This window comes from Lynx canadensis, chromosome D1 (genome assembly GCF_007474595.2).
Source record: "Lynx canadensis isolate LIC74 chromosome D1, mLynCan4.pri.v2, whole genome shotgun sequence".
In the NCBI taxonomy this organism is placed as follows: Eukaryota; Metazoa; Chordata; class Mammalia; order Carnivora; family Felidae; genus Lynx; species Lynx canadensis.
Genome location: NC_044312.2, coordinates 14,920,909 through 14,941,566, shown reverse-complemented (window position 1 = coordinate 14,941,566; position 20,658 = coordinate 14,920,909). Strand labels below are relative to the sequence as shown.

The following is a 20,658-nucleotide window of genomic DNA, read 5'->3' as shown; positions in this document are numbered from 1 at the left end:
TAAAGCAGCATGGCTGTTGGGGTGCCTGGGTGGCTCAGTCGGTTAAGCGTCAGACTTTGGTTTAGGTCATGGTCTCACGGTTTGTGAGTTTGAGCACCACATAGGGCTTGCTGATGTCAGCTCAGAGTCCGCTCCAGATCCTCTGTTTCCCTTTCTCTGCCCCTCCCCCGCTCGTGCTCTCTCTCAAAAATAAAAAAACATTAAAAAGAAGAAGAAGAAGAAGAAGAAGAAGAGGAGGAGGAGGAGGAAGAGGAAGAAGAAGAATGTACAGAACTTGGTCAAAGTCTATGAGATAAGAATTTAGGATGAGTCTCAGTGTTTCAGCTTAGGTGTGGTTGGAGGGGCACAGTGCTGCCACGTATGGAGAAATGGTAGAAGCGAGAGTGAACTGAATTCACATCCAGGTAGAAACGTTCAACTCAGATACTGGGACAGGAGGAAGGGATGGATGTGTGTGCCAATAGCTGGGAAACTGAAGGAAGTTTCACTTGATGGCCTCTATTTCTTCAGTGAAATAAAAAGCGAGATCATCTGCTAAGACGAAGGAGAGAAATGGGGGAGAGAGAAAGTTCAGAACGGGAGGTAAAAGTTTGGGACAGCTCTCAGAGGAAGAGGGAGCCCTGAAGATCCAGGTGGTGTTAGAAGTCATACATTTGTTCAGACCCAAAACACACCGTCATATGACTGTCTCCAGCAGCTCTCAGCAGCCCAGGGGTAAGATGACAGGCCAGGTGGCGGACCTGACCCAGGACTGGAGGACTACAGAAAAATGCAGGGGAAGAGAACAGAGAGGAACACTAAGGGAGTAATTCAAGCAGTGGACCACACGTCTAGGCTGGGTATGGAAAGACATGCATCCAGGGAGCTGAAAGACTGGTGGCAAAGGAGCGAGGTCACCAAAAGAGAAAGGGGACCTGAAGTGGTCCAAGTGTAGACTTACTGGGAAAAAGTCGACTGCCGGGAGGACTGAAGGCTGTGGTTAAATACAGGATGTTGTGACAGCCTGGCTCACTGCTGCACACCCAAGAAACACTCACCAGATTGACTGATTACTAGGCAAGCTACCAGGGCTTCCGTGCGTACCTGTTAAATAAACTACCATTTGGTGAGAGAATTCCAAAATGAATCTTCATGCACCCTATTAATTCCAATTTAGCACAGACTCTTGTGACATATCTAAAGAAATGCTTCCAACATTAAGTACCTTATCTACTACTTACCTATCACTCTATCATGTGAGTTCATTAGGCAAGCTCAGAACATCTTTTAAAAAAGAATCGGGCTTGGGGCGCCTGGGTGGCTCAGTCGGTTGGGCAGCCGACTTCGGCTCAGGTCATGATCTCACGGTCCGTGAGTTCGAGCCCCGCGTCAGGCTCTGTGCTGACAGCTCAGAGCCTGGAGCCTGCTTCGGATTCTGTGTCTCCCTCTCTCTGACCCTCCCCCGTTCATGCTCTGTCTCTCTCTGTCTCAAAAATAAATAAACGTTAAAAAAAAATTAAAAAAAAAAAAAAGAATCGGGCTTAATATTGCAGCTTTCCTGCTATTTGTCCCAAGATACTTCTACGAGTTGATTGATGAAGCCCTTTAAAGCACAAGCTCACCGTCTTTTATGGAGGAAGGGCTCTACTTGCTGCCATTCCCCATGAGTCACAGTTAAAGGCAGGAATCTTAAAAAGAAGTTCTGCCCTGGAACAACATGCACACTGAGCCCTCACCTTCCCCAAGCCAGCAATAATCTTGGAGGATATAAGCAGAGAATTAGGAAGTGTCCCACGAAAGCAAGACAACGTCCATGACAAAGCAACCAAGTATCCAGGAGAAAAAAATCAAATAAACTGATTATTCAGTACTCTCTCTCAAAATAAATAAACTTTAAAAAATAAATAAATAAAATAATAGTGACTACCTCAAAAAGTACAAAGCACTTAGCAGATTTCTATTAAATTCACCTTCACATAACATCAGTGAAAAATTCTTTTTTTCATTTTTTTTTAATATTTATTTATTTTTGAGAGAGAGAGAATATAAGCAGGGAAGGGACAGAGAGAGAGACACAGAATGTGAAGCAGACTCCAGACTCTGAGCTGTCAGCACAGAACCCAAGGCGGGGCTCGAACCCACAAACTGTGAGATCATGACCTGAGCCGAAGTCAGATGTTCAACCAACTGAGCCACCCAGGGGCCCCTAAAACTTTTCTGAAAAAATTATTTATTTTGAAAGAGAAAGAGAGAGAGAGAGAACAGGGGAGGGGTAGAGAAAGAGGGGAGAGAGAATCCCAATCAGGCTCCACAGTGTCAGAGTGGAGCCAGACACGGGGCTTGAACTCATGAACCATGAGTTCATGACCTGAGCTGAAACCAAGAGTCAGATGCTGAACTGACTGAGCCACCCAGGCGCCCCAATGTGAAATTCTCTTAATTTGCTATCCAGTGATTCAACAAATACTTGTCAAATAATTACCAGTTATATAGCAATGAACTGAATACTGGAAAAGAATATGAGAATGAATTTTTTTAATTACCTATACACAGAGAGAATCTAGTATTTATCCTCAAGAGGCTTACAATGTAAGTGGACAGCTGAGACATACACAGGTGGGAAAAAAATGTAGGGTACAATATAAAAATAAGCACTAAATGGTCAGAGAGCTGTATAGATGTTCTGAGGAGGGAGAAATCAGAAATTAGTTCAGGAAGAAGTGGATAAGGAAGATGTCACAAAGTAGGCAGAATTAAGTTGAAACTTGTAAGATAAAATGGCTAAGACACCTTACAAAAGAACCCCATTATTTCCCCCATTTTCAGAGCCAGAAATACGGGAATTACACCAGCTCCTCCCTGTCACCTCCCAGTGCTCCTGACAAATGCGTTCCCTTCTCTCCTCCCCGCTGGCGCCAGAGTGACACAGGCTCTGTCAGAGACATCTCCTAAGTGGCCCTGCAAGCTACTCCCACCTGCTTTCCACCTGCCAAAGTCATTTATCTAAAATGCAAAGCTCATCCTTTGATACCTCTCCTCCCTTAAAATCTTTCAATATCTCTATCAGGGAAAAACCCAAACTCCTGAACACAACACAGGAATCTTTTGTGACCAGCTTCCCACTACTTCACTGGCCTCATTCCGGCCCAGCTAACAGCTCAGTGTGGCTCTCTCATCTGTAGGCCTCCTGCCTGCAAGGTCTTTGCCCTATTCTTTGCCCCATTAATTCCTCCTGGTATCTACCCCCACCCTATAACTCTACCTTTGAACGTTTCAATCCAAAAGAAAAATCAAGAGAATAGTATAATAAACACGTGCCCTTCATCTAGCTTCATCAGTTGTTACCCTTACTTGCCACATTCGTTTTGTCTCTCTCGGAACCATCTGAAAGTTACAGACATCCTTACACCCAGCCCCTAAAACTCCAGCAAGTATCTCTTAAAAAACAAGAACAATCTTCTACATAAACATTCAACAGCATAACCCACAGTATCCCAAATATTTAATATCAACACACTATCTAATATGTAATCCATATTCAAATTTTCCCATTTATTCCAAAACGTCCTTTACAGTTTATTTGTTTAATCCAGGATCAAACCAAGGATCATCCATTGCATTTGGTGTTCACGTTCCCCTTTATCTTTCGGGATTTATTTCTGGAATCACTTTCTCCGGGAAGCCCTCTTTGACTCCTCCTACCCAGTCCGGACCTCATACCACCACTATACGGTATCATTATACTCTCATTTCCCTTATTAAACAATAAGCTCCTTGAGGACTTTTTTTTTAACGTTTTTTTAATTTTTGAGAGAGAGAGCGCAAGCAGGGGAGGAGCATAGAGCGAGGGAGACACAGAATCCGAAGCAGGCTCCAGGCTCTGAGCTGTTAGCACAAAGCTCGATGCAGGGCTTGAACTCACTGACCGTGAGATCATGACCTGAGCGGAAGTTGACGGCTTAACGGACGGAGCCACCCAGGTGCCCCCCTTGAGGACTTTTTATTCTCTAGGCCCATATTGTCTGGCTCACAGAAGACACTCCATAAACACTGACTGACTGAACGAAAGAGCTACAAACAGGAAATATGACTGTTATGGACTGAAATGTGTCCCAAAATTCCTGTGTTGAAACTCTAACCAGCAGTGTGACTGTATTTGGAGAGAAGGCCTTTAAGGAAGTAATTGAAGTTAAATGAGGGCATAAGGACGGGGATCTAATCCGGGAGGACTGGTGTCCTTATACGAAGAGGAAAGAGAGCAGGAGTGTGCACACCCAGAGGAGAAAGGCCACGTGAGGAGAGAGCAAGAAGGCAGCGGTGTCTGCAAGCCAAGACGGCAGCTTCACCAGAAACCAGCCCTGCTGGCATCTTAACCTTGGACTTCCAGCCTCTGGAACTGTGAGACGATACACTTCTGCGTTGCTGTTGTTGTTGCTCTTGTTTTTATTGCTCATCCTGATTCTAATTATTATCCTTTCTTTTTCTTTTTCTTTTATTTTTACATTTCTGTTAAGTCACCCAGTCTGTGGTACTCTGTTACGGCAGCCTGAGCAGACTAGCACAATGAGCAAAAGCTCTGTGCCCACAGTTACTATGGATGACGGAATGCGAAACAAAACCTCTATCGCTGCCTGAACAAAGATACACACAGAAGACTTCTTCCTCCTGCTTCTGGAAAAGTGAACCCCACATGCCACAAAACAAATGACAGAAAGCACCATTCTGACATTCACAACACACATAAAAACACCCAATTGGATCTTCAAGAGCACAAGCAGCAAACCGTTAGTATCAACCACTCCGGGGCTATCCAATCAGAAGGTAAAGAAAGCGGTCAGAGATATGTTAAGAGCGTAGAGTACACATCAAAAGGAAATCTTTCACAGAGCCTAGAATATAATTACAGACTCCCCTCCCTAGCTTTTGCTAAGACGTCTGCTGCTGAGTTGCTCGCATCACATGTGTTTCACCTCCTCCCCCTTGCAGACCGTGAAGACGATGACAAAGGCCATGCAGTCAGCAGGTAGTGGCAGCGGTTTGGATCACTAACAACACCAGGTATGGCGTTATGGTCCCAGCACACTCTTCATAACTGCTGGCACATGGATCATCACGGACAGCCGACCCAACTTGTAACCATCCATCATTTGAGTGTCAACAAAACAGACTGATCCTTAGGCTCTTTCCCAAATGTGCTTTCTCATGTTGACCTTTCACGGTTACCATCTTTCATGCTTGGAAAAATGATTCAACCGATGAGCTTGCTACTTTTCACTCACCAGCAAGCCAAGATTTTAGTGACAAATAAAAGCGCATTTTACAATTTAAATAAAATCATCAGTGTTCGCAGTTATTTTTATTTCAACATTAAGAAAGTTGGAAAACTGAAAATCCGACCAAATTCTACACCTACTTTGTTCTTACTACAATGCCCAGAAGAGAACACAGATCCACTAAATAATTCTCTCCAAACAGCTTACTTATGATGTTACTGTTTGAAATCTGTTTTAGTGAATAACATAATCAGAGTACTTCCATACCCTGAACTTCTGAAGAACCAGGTTCAAAACAAGCGAAGTGGTTGTTAGATGCATTTCAAAATCTTGATCATACTTAGGAGCCAACAAGCAGCTGCTATTATTTTAAGGTATTATTGAATCTGAAATTTTTTTTTATTGAATCTAAAACAAGGTGCTGAAAATGCTGAAGTCATTACAGGATTTTATTTGTGCACTTGTTTTTCAAATAAGAATTAGACCAAAAGAAAAGGAAGTAGGAACATAAACACAACTGGCGACTTATGCACAAATATATACATACGTGCAGGGTTCTACTCTAAACAGCATCATTTACCTTCTGCCCTTCTCACAAAGCTTCTCAATTTCAGCTTTCAGATCCTGCTCCTTCTGCAAAAACTCCTTCTTTTCTTTCTCTATCTTCTTTTTTGTTTCTTCTCGCTTTATTGTTACATCCTGGATAGCCTTCAATATCTCCTGAGTCCCCCATAATTACAGCCACACACAAATAAAGAAGGAAACAAATTAGTTCTTTTGGTCTGAAGGTTATTTTTCACTAACACAAATTAACACATTGACTTTAGTAAATTCAACTTGAACTGAAGGAATCTGGTTCATGAGTGGCTCAGAAAGCCAGTATTTAGATGTAAGAGAGAAAGTTACAATAAAGTAGATTTCAACTCAGTAGGACAAAGAATTTCTAACAATCCCTACTGTTCAAAAATGGAATTTACTGCCTTCTGAGGGAATAACCTCTCCATTACTCGTGTTTGGGTAAAGGCTGAATGAACACCTGAAAAGAATGCCTGTACAGGGTGGGAATTTCCTATTTCCAACAAATATAGTTTTGTTTTGTTTTGTTAAGGTTCTACTTAATTATGTGTGAGGGTTTATATATATATGTATGCATATATATATGTGTATGTATGTATGTGTGAGGGTTTACGTATGTATGTATATATATGTGTATATATATACATACATACATGTATATATACATTTGTAGTAAGAAGTCAAATAATAAAAAAGTGATAGGTCACTCCCTGTCCACCCCAATTCCACCCATAACCAACATGATGTTGGAGCAGGCTTTCACATCTCTCTCTGTTCTTACACAAACACATGTATACTTAAATATGTATTTCTTTGCTTTTGTGTTTTTTCCAAATGAGAGGATTTTATACATGTTATTTGCCATCCTTTTTTCCACTTGATGTAAACACACTGTCAATATAGATTTAACTTAAAAATAGCTGTATAAGACATAATATGTATATATCCAATTTATCCAACCATCTATGTTAAGAGTCCATTAAGTTGATTCCAGTTTTTTGGTAACTACACACCATACTGCAATTAATACTCTATGTCTATGTTTTCATATAAAAACGTTTATTTCTGTAGAACAGACTTAATAATACGATCGCTAGATCACAGAACATTTAAGTTTTAACTGATAATTTTTTTTAATTAAAAAAAATTTTTTTAATGTTTATTTTTAAGAGAGAGAAACAGAGTGTGAGCACGGAAAGGCAGAGAGAGGGAGACACAGAATCCAAGCAGGCTCCAGGCTCTGACCTGTCAGCACAGAGCCCGACACGGGGCTCGAACCCACAAGCTATTGAGATCATGACCTGAGCTAAGTCGGGTGCCGAACCGACTGAGCCATCTAGGTGCCCCTAACTGATGATTCTTAACAACTTTTCCAAAAAGGTTGTAACAATGCATACATCTACAAATGTCTGAAAAGAGTTCATTTTTCCTCACCCTGACAATTTATTTCATTTTTACCAATCTCTTGAGGGGAGAGAGAGGAATGGTATCTAATAATTTTAGGGAGCATTTTCCTAACTCCCATCCTTTACTGTTTTTAATGTCTGCTTCCTCCAACTCAAAGAAGCATTCAATGCAGAGACTATGTTTTCTTTACCATTAAATCTGCAGAGCTCAGATCAGGAACTCAGAAAATGCTGAGTGAATGAATGAATGAATGAATGAATACCAGTGAGGTTGGGCTTCTTTTCATATGTTTATTATCCACTTGCTTTTTCTCTTCTGTGAATTGCCATCTATAATTGCTGTAGGCAAAATAATAGCCCACTCCACCCCCCCCAAAATATGTCCACATGGTCATCTAATCAAATCTAACCTAATCCCTGGGACCTGCAAATATGCTACCTTCCATGGGAACAGACACTGTGCAGGTGTGACTAAGGTAAAGACCTGGATATGGGGAGATAATCCTGGGTCATCTGGATACAGCCAACCTAATCATGCAGGTCTTTAAAAGTGGAAAACCCTTCCCAGGTGTGATCAGATGAATATGTGATTAGGGAAGAATGGTCAGAGATGGAAATCTGCTGACTTGGGAGGATGGAGAATGGCGCCACAAGTCAAGGAACGCAAGCAGCCTCTAGAAGCTAGAAATGCAGAGAGAGGTACTCTCCCCAAGTCCCCAGAAAGGGGTACAACCCTGCCAATACTTGGATTTTAGCCCAGTGACACCCAGGTTGGGCTTCTGGCCTATAGTACTATGAGGTAATAAATGTGTGTCATGTTCAGCTGCCAAATTCACGGTAATCTGTCACAGGAGCAATAGGAAGCTATAGAATACCCTTTCCTGATTTTTCTCTAGAGTATCTGACTTTTACCATGAATGTGTAAGAGTCTCAGAACACAGATATGGATATTAAACTGTTCATCAGGTGTGCCACAAACATTTTCCCAGTCTCACATTGATCTTCTGACTGGTTTTTGTATCATGTGCCCTATCAAAAGTTTTAAATTACATATAATACAGTTGGTTCATTTTCTTATGGCTTCTGGGTTTTCTGCCTGGCTTAAAATGACCTCTTGCAACTTGAGGTTTCATAAATATGCTCCTAAACTTTCTTCTAATTTATATTTTTTCCAGTTTTCACACGTAGAGTTTTAATCTACCTAGAATTGTATGTTTTAATGTAACATAAGAGTCTAATCACGTGGTTTTCCAGGTAGACAGTCAACTGTGTCATCAAAATATGTTAAGTAAATAACTTTTTTCTCGGGGCGCCTGGGTGGCGCAGTCGGTTAAGCGTCCGACTTCAGCCAGGTCACGATCTCGCGGTCCGTGAGTTCGAGCCCCGCGTCGGGCTCTGGGCTGATGGCTCAGAGCCTGGAGCCTGCTTCCGATTCTGTGTCTCCCTCTCTCTCTGCCCCTCCCCCGTTCATGCTCTGTCTCTCTCTGTCCCAAAAATAAATAAACGTTGAAAAAAAAAAATTTTAATAAAAAAAAAAAATAATAACTTTTTTCTCTGAACTAAAATACTAGTGGGAGCTTGAACAAGATGCCTTCAGAAATTCTTTTGATCCCTAAAATTCTAAGACAACCGTTAAAACATAAATACTGCCCTTCTATTTCTATTAATTCAGAAACAAAATTAAAGTTTGATTAGGAAGTGTAGCTTTCCTTACTGACAATGTTAATAAACAGAATACCTGGTGATTCTTCATTTCTTCTTCCCTCCTTTGCTGAAGTTGTTTTAACTGCACTTGGAGCTGATTCTCCACTTGCCTCTGCTTGTCCAGGACTTCCTGGTAACGTTCCTTCAACAGGGTTCTCTCCGTCATCATTTTGTCCTATTTGTAACAAGAGAAGGAAAGTGTAATTCCCTGATCTAACTGCAAAAAAACATTCACCAGATGCCCGTTCAAGGCATTGTGCAGAGCCCTAGGATGTGCAATCCAATATTCTAACTGCTGGCTGGCCATGTGTGGCTTTATAAATTAAAATCATTTAAGATAAGAGAATTTAAAAATACAGCCCCTCAGTAACCTAGCCACCCACATTCCAAGTACTGGGTAGCCACAAATAACAAAAGGCTACCATACTAGATGGCACAAGATACAAGACATTTCCATCATTACAGGACATTCTATCGCACAACACTTCGCTAAGGCAGGGTCTGGCAATGTATGGCCTGTGGGCCAAATCCAGCCACTGTCTGCTTTCATAAATAAGTTTTATAGGAACTACCCACATGGCTTACAAGTTGCTTTTATATTACAATGAATGGAATGGTTACAACAGAACCCATAGAGCCCCCAAAACTAAGACATTTACCATCAGACATTTTACAGAAAAGTTTGGCAATCGCTGCTCTAGGGAATAAGAGGAAGGAGGCATTTTATCAGAGCAAGAAGAAATGAATGGGCAAAGACCAAAAAAACAGATCACCTACTCAAGAATGCATCCAGAAAACAGGATTCCTTACTGGTCACTAGTGCTAAAAATGGACAGATCCACTAAAGGGGTCTGAGGAACACGGTATTCAGATTGGGCCAATCAATAAACTCTCACGTAATGGAGTAGAAGTTAAGGCTTCTGAGAACTGCAGTGTTCTGCCTCCCCACACCCATAAATCAAGAAAAGTGATGGTGACCTTTCAAAGGGACACTAAAACTTAAAGACGGTCAATTTAAAAGAGATTTGGTGTAAGGCAGCCCATGTAAAATTTAAACTAAGAGCATTCGACTGAACTTGTTCATTAAAAGATAACTATTTTTGGGCACCGGGTAGCTCAATCAGTTAAGCATCTGACTTCAGCTCAGCGCATGATCTTGTGGAGGTTCATGGGTTGAGCCCTGCATCAGGCTCTCTGCCGTCAGCACAGAGCCTGCTACAGATCCTCTGCCGCCCCCACCCCACCCCTTTCCCACTTGCGCACGCACTCTCTCTCTCTCCTTCTGTCTCTCAAAAATAAACCTTACGGGGTGCCTGGGTGGCTCAGTCGGTTAAGCATCCACTTCAGCTCAGGTCATGATCTCATGGCTCGTGAGTTTGAGCCCCACGTCGGGCTCTGTGCTGACAGCTCAGAGCCTGGACCCTGCTTCAGATTCTGTGTCTCCCTCTCTCTCTGCCCTTCCCCCTTTCACACTCTGTCTCTCTGTGTCTCTCAAAAACGAATAAATGTTAAAAAAATTTTTTTTAAATAAAATAAATGGTAAAAAAATTAAAAAGAAAAAGATAATTATTTTCAAAGAAAAGACAGGTTTTAGAAGTGAATGAAGGAGGGGCGTCTGGGTGGCTCAGTCGGTTAAGCGCCTGACTTCGGCTCAGGTCATGATCTCATGGTTTGTGAGTTCGAGCCCCACACCAGGCTCTGTGCTGACAGCTCAGGGCCTGGAGCCTGCTTCAGATTCTGTGTGTGTGTGTGTGTGTGTGTGTGTGTGTGTGTGTGTGTGTGTCTCTGCCCCTCCCTCACTTGCACTCTGTCTCTCCCCCAAAAATAAATAATTATCACATTGTGATAATAAAAAATAAGCCCTCAAGATGGAACTTTAGCTTTGTGATGAGCTAGTCCTTAGTCCAGGTGCTGAAACATGACTAAGGCTCCACAGATGACGCCTCACTGTCACACAGTTACAGGGATTCTGAACCAGAGGTCTATGGCTGGGCCTCAGGGATCTCTGAACTCCCTGAAATTGGGGTGGGGGAGGGAGATAATTTTTCTGAGATGAGAATTAATGTCTTCAAAACATTTTGGGGGCACCTGGGTGGCTCTGTTCGTTAAGCATCTGACTTTGGCTCAGGTCATAACGTTTGTGAGTTCAGGCTCCATACTGGGTGAGCCCAAGCCCCATCTCAGGTGAGCCCCGATCCTCTCTTTCTCTCTCTGCCCCTCACTCACCTGCACCCTCTCTCTCAAAAACAAATAAACAAAAAAAACCAACTACATTCTGGAAGAGGACTTTAACCCAAGAAAAGTTAAAGAAAGGCTACGGACCAATATGCAACTGGTAGATAAGAGGAATCTTTTCTTTTTTAACCACAGCTCTTTCCCTTTATTTCTTTGTGGTACCTTCTCTGTCCACAATGCATATTTAGAACAACTCAGGATGGCAAAAAAACCCACCAGTTTCATGGCAAGAAGGCTGAAGGTACATACTATTTATGCACCCAGAGAACTGAAAGGTACATAGTAAACTACTCGATCCAAATCATCTTTGTAAGAGGCCAAAGTTACTTTGCTTCATCGGTGGCTAATTGGTTCCAAGGATCAGAAGTTACAATTCCAAGTGCAGGCAGTGGGACATTACCATAAATGCACAAAAAGGGAAACAAAACAGGAGCCAAGTTTCTTGTATTGCCACCAAGGTTAACACCTGCCTAGCTCCACTGCTTTTTAAAAATAGTTTTATATTAATTTCAATATGCATTAAAAATGTAACTAACACAACATCACTATTACTTAAGACACAACCAGGTAAAAAGAGAGATCACATTTAAAGTCAATTCCGAGAACATCATTAAGGAAAGCAGAATAATGGGGCGCCTGGGTAGCTCAGTCGGTTGAGCATACGACTTGCGCTCAGGTCACGATCTCACAGTTGGCAAGTTCGAGTCCTGCCATCGGGCTGTCTGCTGTCAGCACAGAGCCCATTTCGGATCCTGTCTCCCTCTCTCTCTGCCCCTCCCCTGCTCGTACTCTCTTTCTCTCTCTTTTTCAAAAATAATATGAAAGAACTTTTTTTTTTCAATAAAAAGATAAACAGGATAAAAACACAGGTAACCATGACAAATATCACAACGGTTTACACCAGTGACTGAGGCTGGGAAACGTGAGGGGGTGGAGGGAGGTCCTCGACAGCACTTGCACTGGCCGCTCCGTAGACAACACAGAATGAACAGATGCACCTCCGCTTCTACCCCTCTCCAGCTCCCCACACTTTGATCTCCTGATTTGTTTAATGTTTACCAATAGAAGAGTCTCCTGCTGTGACCTCTCTCTTTCCAGGAAGACACTATCTGTATGAGGCCATTTGCAGGCATATTTTTCCATGGTTGTTGTTGTTATCATGTAGATGGTTTGCATTTGCCTTAATTCATTCAATATTATATCAGAAGTATTTTCCGCGTTGCATATAGTTCATTTTCAAGGGTTGGTTGTTTCCATTAAAAACAAAAACAAAAAAAAATGAACACCATTGGCTACACAGCTCTTGCCTTCTACTGAACTTTTAGTTATTTGGGGAGAATAAATTCAAGTAAGTGGGATAAATGGGTCAAAGCATATAAATTTTTCATCATTCCTTAATTGTGAACAACCACTAAGCTTGAGGCTTTTTGGCCCAGAGAAAATAATGGTCGCCTTTTTTCTTTTCTTTTCTTTTAACGTATTTATTTAAATTCAAGTTAGTTAACATACAGTGCAGTACTGGCTTCAGGAGTAGAACCCAGTGATTCATCACTTACATAAAATACCCAGCGTTCAGGGGCGCCTGGGTGGCGCAGTCGGTTAAGCGTCCGACTTCAGCCAGGTCACGATCTCGCGGTCCGTGAGTTCGAGCCCCGCGTCGGGCTCTGGGCTGATGGCTCAGAGCCTGGAGCCTGTTTCCGATTCTGTGTCTCCCTCTCTCTCTGCCCCTCCCCCGTTCATGCTCTGTCTCTCTCTGTCCCAAAAATAAATAAACGTTGAAAAAAAAAAATTAAAAAAAAAAAAAATACCCAGCGTTCATCCCAACAAGTGCCCTCCTTAAGGCCTAGCTCCACTGCCTTTTTAAAAGCACATGGGCGGGGCACCTGGGTGGCTCAGTCAGTTAAGCGTCTGACTTCGGCTCAGGTCATGATCTCACAGCTTGTGAGTTCAAGCCCCGCGTTGGGCTCTGTGCTGGCGGCTCTGAGCCTGGAGCCTGCTTTGGATTCTGCTTCGGATCCCTCTCTGCTTCTAATCCACTCGCATTCTGTCTCTGTGTCTCTCAAAAATAAATAAACATTAAAAAAAAAAAAAGAAAAGCACATGGGCCACACCACCACCCGAAAGAACACAGCCATGCAAAATGTAACTCCAGGCCTCTTATGGCCCAATGGCTTCATGGTTTCTGCTCCTGCTTCAGACTGATGCTAAAGCTTCTGTATAACTTAGCTGGTCCCTTGGATTGCTATAGACATCGGGACTGTTGTATAGTGGGGACAAAATAAATACTCTGGATGAAAGTGCTTAGAATAAGTGCTCAAGAAACGGCGAACTCTACCCACTTTCCCTGGAGCCTCTCTTCTAGCTCAGTTTTCCCCCAGGACGCCTCCATCAGCTTGCTCATCTGTAGGGTCTCCTTACCCGCCTCTTATGAATAATGCCTAAGTTGCTACTCTCTATCTAAAAACTCTACTCGCTTCGTCTGGTTAATGCGCTCCCATAACTTCCTTCCTTCCATCTGCCCTTCAGTTTCTTCAGCTTGACTAAATATCCACTTTCTTATCTAGTTGGTTGCTGCAAGCACTTTTCCTCTTTTTTCCCCACTCAGCTAACACGTATTACCCTAAGACCTCTTCCGATGCTAGGGCGCCTTTCCCAGCCTCACCCTTCCTCTTGAAAAATGCATATTTTGATATCCGTACACTTGTATGGAAGGGAAGTTTCTGCCACAAAATGCCAGGGATAGTTCAAAGAGACCATTTTCACAACGATTCACGGGCAGCTCTTGAGGTTTTAAAAAACCAATTACCAGGAATAAAAAGGGAAGATATGACTCAATAATACACCAGAAAAAGACCTGACAGATGTTTTATGGAAAGCTCAAAAGGTAAGGAGACTGCCACAGGTAAGCTTAAGAAATAGCGTCTGGCATGAAAGAGAACGAGAATCCCACTGTGCTGTGAATTACTTCTTCTGTATTTGGATTATTGCATTTAGCTCTTAGGATCACATTTTCAAAGCATTGATAAGATGGAACACGTCCCTGTGGAAAAGTAAGCAGGGTGACGGAAGGGCTGGAAAATGTATCCCACAAAGAAAAGAAGAACGTTAAAAATGTCTGGAGATGGTTTTTTCTGGAAAGATTCAGACTTGAGGGGGGAGGGGAAGAGGCATAAAAAACACTTCAAGTATACATAGAGCAAACGAGCAAAGGGGAGTTTGGATTTACTCTACAGAGCTCAAGAGAACACTCTAACAAGCAGTGTTAGAGGGTCCGTCCTCACCTCAGAACAGACCCTGACAATCAGAGGAGCGCCGGGGCTGGCTCGGTCACTTAAGCGTCTGACCCTCCATTTCAGCTCAGGTCATGATTTCACGGTTTGTGAGATCAAGCCCCGCATCAGGCTCTGTGCTGACAGCGCAGAGACAGCTTGAGATCCCCTCTCTCCCTCTTTCTCTGCCCCTCCCCTGCTCGCTCGCTCATTCTCTCTCTCAAAATAAATAAATAAACAACAACAAAAAAGAGCTATTTCTCAAATACGATAATGCAATCAGCTGCTTTATGAGTAATGTTTCCCATCTCTGAAAGTGATCAAATAGAAGTTAGCTAACCATCCATCAGGGATTTTAAAAGGAGATTCCTGCACCATTTCTAACTGAGATGATAGGACTCAAGATAGTCTGAGTTAATGGTCTCATATATTCACAGTGACTGTTTTAAGTACTTACCAGATTCTTTTCAATATCTTGATCTGTGTTTACCTCTGAATCGGCCGTCTTAAAGTCAGTCTATAAAGAAAGAAAGAATCACATTCAGAAATACTCAGAGACATTTTAAAAGGCAGAATTACTCTTTAGTAATTTTACCTAGAAATCTGCCACAAGTAACTAAGAAGCTAATCTTTTTTGCTCTCCCCTTATCGGCTTCCTAACGAGAGAACCGCAGGTCTGGCAAGGAGACATTGGCCTCTATACTGCATTGAACATCCATCCCACAGAATAACCTGAACAAAACCCAAGAACTGACAGACAGCCTCGAGTGTAACATACGAATTTTGCCCCCTAAACTTATTGTGCCCATCCTTCCTCCTACAACAAAGACACCAATCACTAGGAAGCAGGATGCAATGTTCTTAAGGTGGAGGTCAGAGAATTCACGAGGATTCCTCCTGTAAGGACAAAGGTGGGAAATATGAACGCTAATGACCTACTGTGATCAATTAATCAGCGGAAGAGATTATACGTAGGTCACAAAGTTCCTAGTTGCCATGATTAGACACTGGCTCCTGGCTTTATTATTTATTGAACACCGGAAGGATATCCTCACACGGCACTGTGTGAAAACCGTACGATAGCTGCCGATAAAAACACGAGACGGAATAGTTCTCCGCCACCTATGAAGAAATGTCTCCTACCCTCGATAAATATGTAAACAAATCAAGAGCCCAAATTCCATTTTAGTAATAGAAACTTGATACTTGACCTGTACAGCAATGTTTTGAGAAAGCTTCAGGGAAGCGCTATCCTGATCATCATCCTGATCCACTCTGACTCCTTCAACCCCATTTGCTGGAGGCACTACAGGTCGGAAATCCAAGCCTGTGTCCCTGCTACCTTCCTTTAGGATGGAGGCTTGTGGGGATCTGTCTTCAGAACAACTCCCGGAGGCAAGCTGCTTTGTATGGCACCCTGCCTTAAGAGACCGAGTGACAGGATGGAGGCTCTCCCGGAGGCACGTGTCCCCCTCCTCTCCTGCTGTGTTGGCCACGTCCTTCAAATCAGACTGAGACCCACCGCCAGAAAGACAAAGGGCTGTGGCTAGCAAGTTTTCTCCTAAAACCGCCCGGTGCGCTGCTGAAGTGTCACCTGCTGATGAACCAGGATTCTGCTCTGGGTGTTCCAAATGGACATTTCTGTTATTCTCCTTGGTTATCGTTTGGCTACTTACACTCGACAGAGGTGAGTTCTTGTGCTTCTGTGCAGGGTCTTTGGGGCTATCAAAGACATAAGACAAAAGGTTTCTCTCTTCACCCAACCTTAAGGAGGATTAAATACACAATACCTTTAACATAACGACTAGAAGAACAAAGCTAGGCTACACAAGCCCCCCAAAATCATCAGAAAGAAATGGAACTTAGTCTTTGTCCAGCAATTTTCATCCTGGTTAGATAGGTGGTTAAGAACCTGGGCTGTGGAGACAGACCTTTACCGTCCAGTGATGGTCAATAAACACACATAAATGACTCTGAAGATCCAAAAGTTTCTGAGATCCGATTTGAATAACTTCGGGGAACGTCGATAAAACAGCCTAATGCTCGTCATTATTTCATTCAGTTACGTGTACAAACTTAGTTACACGTGATGTTCTAATAAATAAAATACTAACTTAAAAATATTCCACTCTCACATGTCCCAAAAACAATTTTCAAATTCCTTATATAGATCTTTGACCAGAACTACTTCTTAGGTTCTTCGAGAATTTTCCAGAACATAGCGTCTTCACTTCAAGTTGTCTGGGGCAAAGACAATTTTGAATCCCGTACTGAAGCTGTCAGTAGAAATTTTACCCCAGACAAGTACACACGCATACAACACTGGGATAGTGGTTTTATTGTTTGTCGTGGCCATTTAATGCATTGCTTTTTGAAGAGATCTTTAAAACGGATTTATGATGACATCTCACATTCAGAACAGTAAGTCTCTCACCAAGGAATGATGACATCTATGCTAAATTTCCTTGCCCCTTCTTTTTTAAAAAACTGATTCTGTCAACTGATGCCCGTAAGTACCCCAAGCCAGCATCGACTGAGGCTTTAGGTCACAGTGCCTTCCTTTCTCAATAGGTACAGGCTGTTCAAAATAAAACGGAGAGATCTTGGGATATGAAAACCTTTATAAACACTTCTGGCTGATTCCTTCCTGAGAGTTACCTGAGGGAGTGGAGGAGGGGGGAAGACACTTAGTTATTAATTTGGGCATATAGTCCAGTATATCTTGGGTGTAAATCCTGACTCTGCTATTTACTGGTTGTTTGACTCTGGGCAAGTTACTTCAATTCATCTGTAAACCAGAAATCTTACCCTCCTAATAGGATTATTGTGAGGATGGCAGGCAATCATGCGTGTGAAAGTATTGAGTACAGAGCCTGGCACAGTAAATATTCAATAAACCTCAGCTGCTAGTATTACTCCTAGTAGTATGTGGCTGATTCTACTTATAAAATGAAGGTCCAAGTTTACGGTTAGGCTTACTTAGCAGTTGCCCCCACTACCCCTTCGCTAACAAATCTCCCTTCACGTAAACCAGTATTTATTAAGTACTATGGAGTCAGACGGGCCTGGGTTCAAACCCTGACTCCTTGTTGGCGACCCTGGGCAAGTTACCTCTCTGTGTCTCAGTTTCCTCACCTGTAAGTGGGAATAATAATATCAGCACCTCCTGTTGGGAGGATTAACTGTGTTAATACATATAAAACTGTTAGTACAGTATTATCCATTGTATTAGGTCCTAGGTATGCTTAAAAAATTAGAGTTGAGGTGAAATATACAATTTAGTACAACACTGTGCGTAACTATGCGTTAAGCGCTCTAAGATGCTAGGTTGCAATCATAGCTCCAGCCCTCAAGAGTTTAGATGGAAGGCAGAATATCTACGCACAGCAGTAAGCCACACTGACAAAGCAATCTATTTATCTGTAGATGATATACGTGTATGTCTATTTGTGCGTGTATGGATATATACGTGCCTTATGTATGTATATGTGTACATATCTATATCTCTATGTAAGACAGAAGACATACACAAATATACCGGTATGATACATGATAACATGATAATATATACAACTACAACAAAACATATAGGTATAAGAGGTAGATATACACACAAGTATAATACATATCACACACACGTAATTAAATGAACATAAAGTCCACGTAAAGTAGGGTGGTGAAAAATGTGCATTTTCGGAAAAGTCTGATCCCCTGTATTCTAACCTATCTGCTCAACAAATATTCAGCATGCCTGCCGAGGGCCACCAGGTGCTGTGTTAGGTACCCTAAATACACATATGGATGTGCTTAATCTAGTGCAGGGCCACTGGAGCCAAAAAGAGGAAAGCCCAGCTCTGCTTCTCTAAGAAGCCATCTCAGAAGCCCTTCTCCCAAATGAAACCTTCCCAGTCAGGTATGCACACATTACCTTAGACCGTCTGGGAGACCTTCGTCTGATTTGGAAGCACATAAACTAGAAGAGGATTCTGGAGGATTGGGGGCATTGGACACCACACCAGCTACCTCAGACGCCGCCGCCATCATGCTCTGTACCTTCAGAAACAAATTACAGGCTACAAGTTTCCAAACTGTTAAAACAAGTGTATCTCCCCCCCCACCACCACCCCCTGCAGAACATCCATACAACAGAGTCCCAGGAAAAGAAACACAAAGAAAAAGTTGGGTCCCAGAAGAAAATAAGGCTTCAGAGTTTTCTGTAGCAGGGTTTTAAAAGATCCTTTTGGCCACAATAGGCCCCCGTGGACATCGATCCTCGGCAATCACCACATTTATATAAACAGTCTGTACAAAGCTTTTTCACTTTTGGCAGAAATACGGTGATTTAAAAACAGCCTAGTCTGTGAGAATTTTCCAAATGGTCCACATGCCTACCTTAACGTAGTATTATTTACAAAGAACGTACTTGGGGGCCTAACAATCGATAACATCTTACACTTTTTAAGTCATTAAAAGCATTCTTCATTAATTTAAGTGAAGTTTTTTGGAGGTGTTGAGTGTGCGAGGAAAAACAGCAATACTGTATCGGGCAATCCCAGCGGCTTTCACTGTCAGTGTGCTCCCCACAGATGGGAAATGTTTCAGAACCACTCACTGAGAAAAATACAGACTCTTGAAAGTTACTACAAGGGTACAAAAAAGTACAAGAATCTTGGTTAGTCTACCCAGGAAAAGAGAAGCTGGAAAACAGGGTAATCCAAGTCAGAGAACCAGGACTGATGCCCTTTTTGGATCAAAAGGTCATCCTTTGTGAGGCAGGACAAACTCGTGGCCCTCTATAGTGAAGACAAAGGTGGCGGGGGCGGGGTAGGAGAATGTAAGGGGGCGGCTAGGGGGTGTAACATAGGGTTAGTTTAAATTCCTGTTTTTATTTTAATAGCATCACAGGTATCCCCCCCCCCCCGCCGGCACTTTCAAGCGCGCACAGGGCAAGTATGGAGACTGGGCTTTATCAACACTTGAGTCACAGGCCAGGAACCCTGTGTGCCTCAGTTTCCCCCATTATACAAAGCTCCTAGGCGAGAACGGGCCCAAATCGCCATTACTGCACCCTCGGGTGCAAACAGCCTGCCCCAACAGAGCCCGGGGTCGCGGGTCCTCGGTGCCCGGTAAACGAGAGCGCAGGGCACGGGTCCTCCGGGCAACTCCGCGGCCGGAGCCCAAGGGGGAGCGGGGCAGGTACCGCGCGCTGCAGGCTGCAGCGCGGGGTGGGAAGTCGAACGTGTCAAGGGAATCCTGCGGCGGCCGCCAGTGAGGCGGCGACGCCGGGAGCCCCGGGGGCTCGGGGGAGGACGGGGCACGGCCGCGAAGGGGACAATGGGGGAAGCGGCGCCGGGCGACCACGGCCGCTTCAACCGGAGACCGCTAAGCCCGCCGCTTCCTGGAGCCGGAGACCCCCGCACCTCTGGCTCGGGCCCCCCACCGCGAGCCCAGCGCCGGCCCCCTCCTAAGGCCGGGACCCCGGGTCCCGTCCGCTCGGCCCCCTCCACGCCCCCCGCCTCGACCCCCCGCCCCTGCCCGGGCCCCCGGCGTCGCAGCCCCCCTCCCCGCCTGCCCGTCCCGCACACACCTCCCGCGCCGCGCCCCCGGGAGGCAAGGGGGGAGGGACGGGACGCACCTGAGCGGGCGGAGCGGGGGGAGGGGGCGGCCGAGCCTCGGGGGGAGGGGTCGAGCGCCGGCCCGCGCGCGGCACCTCCCACTTCCGGCGGCGCGAGCGGAGCGGGCGAGGCCCGGCCCGGAGAGGAGCGGCTGCGGCGGCACCGCGCCGCCCCCGACGGCGCCCCCTAGCGGCCAGCGCTGGCGCCGTGCGAGCGCCGCGGACTCCGCGGAAGCCCCCTAAGATACGAGTGGACTCTCCCGGGGCGCGGGGAGGAAGAGTGAGGCGACCGCGAGAAGGAAGGAGACCCAGCGGAGGGAAGAGCCCCTCTGGAAAGGTCCCAGAGAGAGTCGGGGCCATGGCGATCAGAGAGAGAAGAGGAACGAGGTGTTTGTAAAGGTCAAAACCGAGATTCCTTTTCCAGAGGACGCCATGAAGGGCAAGACGGTCCCTCCGGGCAGTGCCCCTGTGGAGGACGCCCCGACAGCTCGGGGCGGTGGGGCCAGGCGAGCTGAGCCCACCGCGCCCACACGCTCCTCTCCTGGCGGAGGATGCCCGGAGCGGCCGGCCCCCTAGCGCCGGTTGCTCCGGGCCGCTCGGCC

The 20,658-nt window shown here is 44.4% G+C and overlaps 1 protein-coding gene across 3 annotated transcripts in view; it reads right to left on the bottom strand.

Moving 5' to 3' along the window:
* The window catches only part of RNF214 (ring finger protein 214), a 56,204-nt gene extending 35,757 nt beyond the window's left edge, over positions 1-20,447 (bottom strand). For 2 of the 3 annotated variants that reach the window (XR_004344182.1, XR_004344183.1), the window contains exons 1-6: positions 20,078-20,447; positions 18,371-18,495; positions 15,654-16,164; positions 14,900-14,959; positions 8,973-9,113; positions 5,833-5,972 (exon numbers count right to left, since the gene is read on the bottom strand). Coding sequence is in view for 1 of the 3 variants with exons in the window: in XM_030332072.2 (XP_030187932.2) it covers positions 5,833-5,972; positions 8,973-9,113; positions 14,900-14,959; positions 16,119-16,164; positions 18,371-18,495; positions 20,078-20,416 (851 nt within the window). In the remaining 2 variants the exon portion in view is untranslated. The remainder of the gene's footprint in view (positions 1-5,832; positions 5,973-8,972; positions 9,114-14,899; positions 14,960-15,653; positions 16,165-18,370; positions 18,496-20,077) is intronic. The other variant, XM_030332072.2, reaches the window with a different exon arrangement.
* Between the last annotated feature and the right edge of the window lie 211 nt (positions 20,448-20,658).